This window comes from Scomber scombrus, chromosome 4 (genome assembly GCF_963691925.1).
Source record: "Scomber scombrus chromosome 4, fScoSco1.1, whole genome shotgun sequence".
NCBI classification, from domain to species: domain Eukaryota; kingdom Metazoa; phylum Chordata; class Actinopteri; order Scombriformes; family Scombridae; genus Scomber; species Scomber scombrus.
The window spans coordinates 2000725-2009198 of NC_084973.1; the positions used below are offsets into that span (position 1 = coordinate 2000725).

Below are 8474 nucleotides of genomic sequence, written 5' to 3' on the forward strand. Positions count from 1 at the left end.
CATGTGTCAGCGTTTGGGTCTTTTTCTCGTCTAGGTGATGGCAAGACGTCTCTGAGCGCCTCCCTAGGCAGGAGCAGTAACGGGGCGGGCAGCAGCTCTGACGACACCATAAAGAATATCCTAGAACAAGCCAGGAGGGAGATGGAGACCCAGCAGCATACCCTGATGGAGATGGAGGCCTGTGGTAGAGCCTCAACTGCCAGCTCAGGAGCTCAGGTGGAACGCTTGGGGCCACCAGAGCGCTCCAGGGGCCTCCCTTTACCAATCTCCATCAAACAAGAGGAGGGGGGCTGCGTCACCGTCTGCATGGCCAATCCCATCAGCAGCCCCCAGACGCCCCTCAGCGTCCTTTCCCCAGCCGCTTTCGTCCAGAACATCATCCGCAAAGTCAAATCAGAGATCGGCGAACCGGGCACCTTTTTCGACCAGCACTGGTCTCACGAGCGGGGTCCCATGAGTCTGATCGGCGGAGGCAGCTCTCGACCCTTCACTTCGGTCTCTCCCTCCCTGTCTTCCTCCTCTTCCGGGCCCTCCGCTCTGCCCAGGCCGTGGCCCCGCCTGGAGAACGGAGAGTGTCTCCCCAACAGCGAGGAGGCCTCCGCCGCCGAGGACGAGCTGGTACTGAGCCGGCCGGTGGAGGTGAAAGTGGAGTCGGACACGTCGGTGAGCGGCGAGTCTCCGGGCCCCGGCCCAGGACGGCTCTCCTATTACCCGGCGTACATCCCTCGCGCCCTCAAGCCCACCGTGCCGCCGCTGACCCCAGAGCAGTACGAGTTGTACATGTACAGAGAGGTGGACACCATCGAGCTGACCAGGCAGGTGAAGGAGAAGCTGGCCAAGAACGGCATCTGTCAGAGGATCTTTGGTGAAAAGGTCAGATGTCACTCTCTTATATTTATAGCAGAATCTTTTCTTACTGCAAAATACCAGAACCTTCCACCGGTTATGAGAAATATTATAAACATTTACCATTCTGTATATTAAACTGAATATTAAATAAAACATTTAATAGTTAGTTTTTACTGGGGCATACATCTCTGCTTCATTTAACCCTAAATACAAATATCTTGTAAACTTAGTTTTTATTTGATTTGCTCTTCGACTGATCTACAAACAGAGAATGGAAGTTTTGTAAAGCTACTCTGTTTTCCTTTGCGTATTAGTCACACTGAATGGTTCCATATAATATTAGACTCATGTAATGTGACTAAACACAAACCACATCTTTTATTATTTCACTTATCTAAGGAACAAAGTAATCAAACACTCGAATCATCCATGTGAAAAAGTAATTCCCCTTTAAATGTAATAATAGGATGCACCACTTAAGCCGCAGTAACTGCAGCCCAAAGCTTCTTATCATTAGATATCAGTTTTTTACATCACGGTAACAGGATTTTAGCACATTCATAATGCATTTGTAGGTTTTTTAAGCACAAACTGTTTCAGTTCAGTTGGGTTTGAGTCAGAATGTTGTCTCGGCTGTCTGAACTTAAATTTATGCTTTTCAGCCGTTCAGATTTGGACTTAATTATGTGGTTTGGATCATTATCTTGCGGTATCACACAATTATGCTTCAGCTCATGGACAGATGACGAGAAACTCTCCCGGAATTTTTTCTGGCGCTGAGAACAACCACTTAGTGTGAAAAGCTCACATCAGAAACAACAGAGTCAGTGGGCAAAACATTTCACTGGTCTCTGTGAAGAAAATCTGAAAAGTCTTCAGGTACATCTCTGTAAATAATAGAAAAGCACTGATTATCTCCATCAGCAGCGGTTATCACCTCACTAGTCTCCCCTTAATCCCATTTTGAGCATTCTTTCTTATTGTGCTGACCTTAGCTGCTGCTAGAGAGACTTGCAGTTCTTTGAGTTTTCTGCTGGTTTCTCTTGTAACTTCCTGGACTGGTTTCAGCCCTTATAAACCTGCTGGCTGAAAGATTCATCACATAACACTGTCTACACACACTCATGCCTGAGTGTTTGACTCTTTTCTATCTTCTCTCTTCTGAAATGTCCTTTGATTGTGCCATGATGTGATACTTTACTTAAACTTGAGGTTAGATTGAACGGGATTCAGTTACTGATCTGTAACCAATCAGTAGAACAAATCTGTAGTAATAAAGAAAATCAGAAAAGGAGGACATATTTGTTATATATATGCCGATGTAAACACTGCATTTTTTGGGAATTTTCCTAAAATGAGCTACTGTATGTTCCATATTAGTTTTGTTAGTTCACCTTCAGAAAATACAGCTTTATTTGTCAAAGTTCATTCTCTGTGGGGTGATATAAGAGGAGAACTTTTCAAATTGTAAATACTTGAATACTTTAGGTTGAAAACAGTGCAGTGATCTCTGTAAACCAGTTGTTCCAGCGCAGTCAAGTATGTGTTGAGATTTTATTCAAAAACCAAAAAAGTAAATCATCAGCCTTTTATGTATTTGGTTTATAACCACACATATTAAAACTTCATGATCATTCAAAATGATAATAATTTTTCCGTGCATGAAAAGTGCCAAAAATTGAAGTTAAATGACTGAATCTGAATTGACTCAACATGAACTTCTATGGTGATTTGCTTCCCTCTAGTGGCTGTTGTAGGTGTATTGAACAAAGACATTTCCGGCTTTCGTGATTATAATTTAGAAAACCAATCAATGACGTGACATTCATACATGTGTTTTTAGTGCTGTTACAGATACAGTGTTGAGTGAGAGTATATTAACTTGTACTGTGTGGTATAGGTGCTGGGCCTTTCTCAGGGCAGCGTGAGCGACATGCTGTCTCGGCCCAAACCCTGGAGCAAGCTGACCCAGAAAGGCAGGGAGCCCTTCATCCGCATGCAGCTGTGGTTACTGGACCAGCTAGGCCAGAGCCTCAGCCAGCCCCCGAACCAGGGCCACACTCAGGGTAAGACTGCAGTTCATAAGACACGCTCGCATACTCCGAAAATGAGTAAGGAACAATAAAGTTTGAGGTGCTGCAGTGCCAAAGTATCAAACTTTAAAACAAACTTTTTTTGTGATGCCCCCACCACCAGATAAAAGCCCAGTGACGGCCCACTCTTCGCCCTCCCCGCCCCCAAGCCCAGCGGAGAGCCATCCCAGTCCGCTGGTGGAACCGGTAAGCCTCTCCCTGGAGAGCAGCAAGGAGAACCAGCAGCCTGAGAGCCTGGTCCTGGGTCTGCCCCCCAACCCAGAGGGAGGAAAGTCCACCCCCAGCCTCATGGCCCTGCATCAGCCCACAAACCCACTCGGCATCCAGGAGCTGGTCGCCATGTCTTCGGAGCTGGACACCTACGCCATCACCAAGAAGGTGAAGGAGGTGCTAACAGACAACAACCTAGGTGAGTCTGGGTTTACACTGCAGGGTCAAACTGACACTCCTCGTGAATGGAAGCGCATAACACATCGTGTACGTTTGTTCCCTCACAGGTCAGCGTCTTTTCGGGGAGACCATCCTGGGTCTGACTCAAGGCTCGGTGTCTGACCTGCTGTCCAGGCCTAAACCTTGGCACAAACTCAGCCTGAAAGGCAGGGAGCCGTTTGTCCGCATGCAGCTTTGGCTCAACGATCCTCACAATGTGGACAAGCTGAGGGCCATGAAGAAGATGGAGAAGAAAGGTGGGGACTGTAAAGTGAAATGTCATCTAGTAAGAGATCAGAATTAGTTAGTGTTTTATAATCCCTTCACACTGGATATCTCTGTCTTCCCTGCAGCCTATCTGAAGAGGCGGTACGGCCTGCTGAGCACCGGCTCAGACAGCGACTCGCCCAGCACTCGCTCCGAGTGTGTGAGTCCAGCTTTGGCCTCGCTGGACCTGTGTCCCTACAGCCAGGTGAAGAAGCCTCGGGTGGTGCTGGGAGCTGAGGAGAAGGAAGCCCTGAGGAAGTCCTACCTGCTGGAGCCCTACCCCTCTCAGAACACGATTGAGATGCTGGCCTCGCAGCTCAACCTGAAAACCAACACCGTCATCAACTGGTTCCACAACTACAGGCAAGTCTAACATGACCTTTACACTAATGACTGCCTCTGTTGTTTTCATTTTGCATTTACTCTGAGCTGAATTTGAATAACTGTATCATGAAAGTAAACTCTAATATGTTTTACTCTAATGCTCGAGTGTTTGCCTTGAAGTGACAGTCTAACAGCTGCGTCTTCGTGCAGGTCCAGAATGCGACGGGAGGTGCTGATGGAAGGTCTGCCAGACAATGACACAGACGCCGAGCACCACAGCTACTCGCCCTCAGCGACACGGAGCCCCCACTCTGATGGAGAGGAGAGGAGGCTGCAGCAGCCCTCAGGACACATCCACTCCAGCCACCCTCTCAGCGCCAACACCGCACCACCTCACGTCAAACAGGAGGCAATAGACAGGGAAGACGAGGGGGACGAGGGGCGGGAGGGCTCCGTGAAGCAGTCGAGAGTTCAGTTTTTTTCCACGGGGGTGCAGTTCCCGCAGTTGAAAAGCGAGCACGAGGACTCCATCGCCGGCTGTCGCGAGCCTCACTTGGCCGGCCAGAGCCTGAGGCAGGAAGAGGGGATGTGCAGCCAGGCTCAGGGGCTGTACCCTGGCGCAGTCTCCATAGACGGTCCGCAGAGAGCCAACCAGTCCAGGCACGAGGGAGAAGACTCCGGAAAGTCGCCCGTCGACCCGGTCAGCTTCAAGGCCTCGTCGGAGCCCTGCCGTAGCAGCCTGGAGGTGTCCCTCAACTCCCCCTCCGCTGCGTCCTCACCTGGCCTCATGATGTCAGTTTCTCCTGTGCCCTCCTCTTCCGCTCCCATATCGCCCTCGCTGCCCAACCCGCCCTCAACGAGCACCAATCACAGCCAGGACCAAAACCAACTCCTGCCCTTCCAGAGCCCCAAACTCAACAGAAGCACTCAGAGACGCAATGAGAAAATGGCCAACCTCAATAACATCATCCATAGGCTGGAGAGGGCGGCCAATCGAGAGGAAACACTGGAGTGGGAGTTTTAATCCCCCATTTACTCGTATCCAGTCCTGATGACCCTCGCGGCGCACAGGAGAGTCTCAAACAGAAGCTTCCTGAAGACTTGGAGTGGAGCCTGGCTCCTGAAGGCCTGTCCTTTCAGACTGAAAACTGATTGGCAATGGGAACACGGAGCTAAACATACGGCGAAACTCCCTACAAGAACTTAGAGTTGAAAAAAAGTTTATAAATGTGTATTTGTTTTTTCTTTTTTTTCTTTTTTTTTTTAAGGCATACTACTTTGAAATAAATGTGACAGCACTAGCTGTTCTTTTACCTATTGGACTTGACATGAAGACTTTTGCAGCTATGGTGTCATAAAATGTACACTGAAGTTCTGTAGATTGCCACTGGGTGAGATTAAAAAAAGACCCCTGTCTTAAGCCATTAAAAGCACTATAACTATTTGAAAAGAGACATTGACCAAATTTGCTACTTTTTGAATAGCAATTTTTCAGATTTTGTCTGTAAGACTGGACAGTTTAAGTCAAGTAACATGAAATCCTATTACTGACTGAGGGATAGTCCTTTAAGACTCTAAATATTCAACATCTTGTATGTACTTAGTTTCTTGGTGATATGTTTTGAAATATTTGTAACTCACACGTATAAAATGTGGTTGTACATGTTGTAGAATTGTCTGCAATAGCCTTCTCTAAACCTGATGTAGCATGGTACTCACCTGACCCTGTTATCCTCTGTAGTTAGTCACCTGTGATTATACTTGAGCGAAAACAAGAGAAAAAAAAAAAGTTGAAAACCCTGCAAAAAATAACAAAAAAGGAAACGTTAAATCTAATGAGTAGAGTACTTTTAGTGTTTTTCTTTTCTTTTGTTTTCTTTTTTTTCTTTGGATAATCCTTGAGGTTTACAGTTTAGGGCCCGTGTGCTTTTGGTAGTAAGTGAAACATTCACTCCACACGAGCACAGTTTACATGATTTCTTTCAGACTTACCTCTCTGACCCTCTAAGGCACTGGTTCTCAGACTGTAATGGGCCAAGACACAGGACACCCGGTTTACCTCAGATTAACGGTGATGCACATCATGCTATGACCACGCATTTCATTCTTATACATGAACATGACCCACGCGTATTTGAATAAACGGAGGGGGGGGGGGGGGGGGGGTACTCATCAAACACGTAGCAAAGGGGATGAGTTTTAAATTAGCAAAATCAGTCTTTTACACAGAATATGCTGCTGTTTGATTAAAATAGGGAGCTAGTAATTCACTTGTCGGTTACCCCGCAGGTTACCTACAATGATTGAGTGCACTTTCTCAAAATGGGTCATTTACTGTAGCTAGAATAATGTATACTTGACGAAACACCTCAACCTCTGAGCACTGGCATGGTGTTTAAGGTAACGTTGTGAGCGACACTACAGTGCTGTGAATTGATCTCCTTTTGGGGCTAAAGCTCACAGTATTTGAGAGCATGATACGTACAGTATGACCTCTCATCCACATGAAAACGTTCAGTTTGTAAGTACACTATATTCAAGGACACAAAAGGTTACAGGTATCCCCTCATATTATCTTTGACCACTTGTGTATTGTGTCTGTAGTTTCTTTGTCATGCTTGCAAGATGTTCTTTATGTATTTTGCCTCTATTTTATACTCAGAACAGTTAACTAGATATTCAATACCTCGTGTATGAACTACTTACAGCACTTAGATTTTGATAATTGTGAGGACTCAAGAAAAATTTCAAATATCAACATTATCCTTAACTTAGTGTCCACAAGTCTTTGCCTTTACTGTATCGTTGAAGTTGGTAGTTAACACTTGCACATGTCTACATAGTTCAGAGGACTTGGATTGTATTAGAGATATATATTACACAATTACTAAAAAAAAAAAATAATATCTTACATTCTTGGAACAAAATGTGCTGATTATATTGAAATAGAGTGTACAGATTTAATAAACCAAACCCATTCAAGCCAGTTCTGGTCTGGCAAGCTTGCCCACGTTTTAGACCTTCTCTCAGGGTAGTCTTGCTTTTTAAAGCTTTACTGAAACAGTTGCTCTCATCCGTGGTGGTGACTATGACAAACATTATGTGGTGTGGAGAATGACTCCGTTATATATTAATTGGACCTGTGGAAGTTGCGTGTATATGAGATTTGCAACTTTCGCAGGAAGCAGTGATTTGTTGGAGAGCTGTTGCTGTTTTGTAATTCATTACACAGATGTGTCAAAGTACACTGTAGATTGGAACTACCAGGATGAGGCTGATGGGTTGTTGCATTTTTGAGATCAGTAGACTTTGCTCTCTAAAATACTGTTGGTTTTTTCTTTTTCTCTTGGAGCCACAGAAGATTTTTCTCTGGTTTTCGTACCACCATTTTTTGTGCATATTATACTGTATGATTAGAAGTGGCATTTCTTATGTGGAAATCTCATTGTCTTTCATGGTAACATGGGCATATGACTGAAAAACTAATGTATTTACCCAGACCATTATCTCTTCATGTAAAGCTCATCTCATTGTTTTGCATGCAAATCCATTCTGGTCAAATGACAAGGGATAGACTGTGTTTTTGTGTTGTTGTTCTAGCACAGGGACATTGAATCAGCACTTAAGTCTTTTTACATTAGTGAAGTCCACGCATGGTGCAGCTAATAAATTTGGCTCTCACAATTAATCCTGTCAAATCAGAACCCAAAAATGAACCAGTAAACGTTGCTCCCAGGTAAACATTTAAATCAAGATTATTTTGTGCCATATCATATGCCTCATGCATTATCCTCACAGGAGTAATGCCTTGCGGTAAGGTGTGATTTAAGAGGGGTGCTGGGCCTTTAGTAACCCTGTTTACAAAAAGCAAAGCTTTTTGTGACAAGAGCCCTACACATTAGATGGTTTTATTTTATAATTGACATGAGTCACTAAATAATGAAGTAATTGGTCAGCAAAAATTGAATGATTTCATTCAGAGTTGTTAATATGGAAACAGTATTCACAACTCTGATACTGAGGGTTTGTCACAAAGAAAAAAAAATCATTTGAAAGTCAGCTGTGAGCCAATAAAGAGGAGTGTCCTGCAGGCTTAAATAACTGTCAAATGCCTCATGTGTCAGGCTATTAAATGTTAAGGAATGGACAAAGTATGCCAAGTGTCTTGGAATTGAAGTTGCATAATGTAAGCCATCATTCAATACATAATTGTTTAAGATCCTGCTGTGTTGTGTCTTTATTTCTTTATTGTGAGGAACGACCCTGCTTACAAACAGCACAAATGACATGACACACACTACAAACTTTCAGGCCTACATAGCACATAGACTATAAACACCACACTGGTGTAGACTATAAACCCACTGTCTCCAAATAAAGTATGAACCTGAAACAGAATGAAGCCGCTAACTAACTGGGACATTTGGTCATTTTCATATTGTTCGCTTCATTAGCATTCTTTCGATGATTCCCCCCTCAGTCTGATTGAATTATATCATTCATGTCTACTAT

At 44.5% G+C, this 8474-nt stretch overlaps 1 protein-coding gene across 2 annotated transcripts in view; it reads left to right on the forward strand.

The window, feature by feature from the left end:
* cux2b (cut-like homeobox 2b) overlaps nt 1-8181 on the forward strand; it is a gene marked incomplete in the record, with an annotated part of 91155 nt that extends 82974 nt beyond the window's left edge. Inside the window, 6 exon segments of one of the 2 annotated variants that reach the window (XM_062418161.1) lie at nt 35-873; nt 2750-2915; nt 3046-3351; nt 3440-3628; nt 3725-4001; nt 4173-8181. In XM_062418161.1, the coding sequence (XP_062274145.1) occupies nt 35-873; nt 2750-2915; nt 3046-3351; nt 3440-3628; nt 3725-4001; nt 4173-4986 (2591 nt within the window). 2 annotated transcript variants of the gene reach the window in all.
* Nucleotides 8182-8474: the final 293 nt, after the last annotated feature.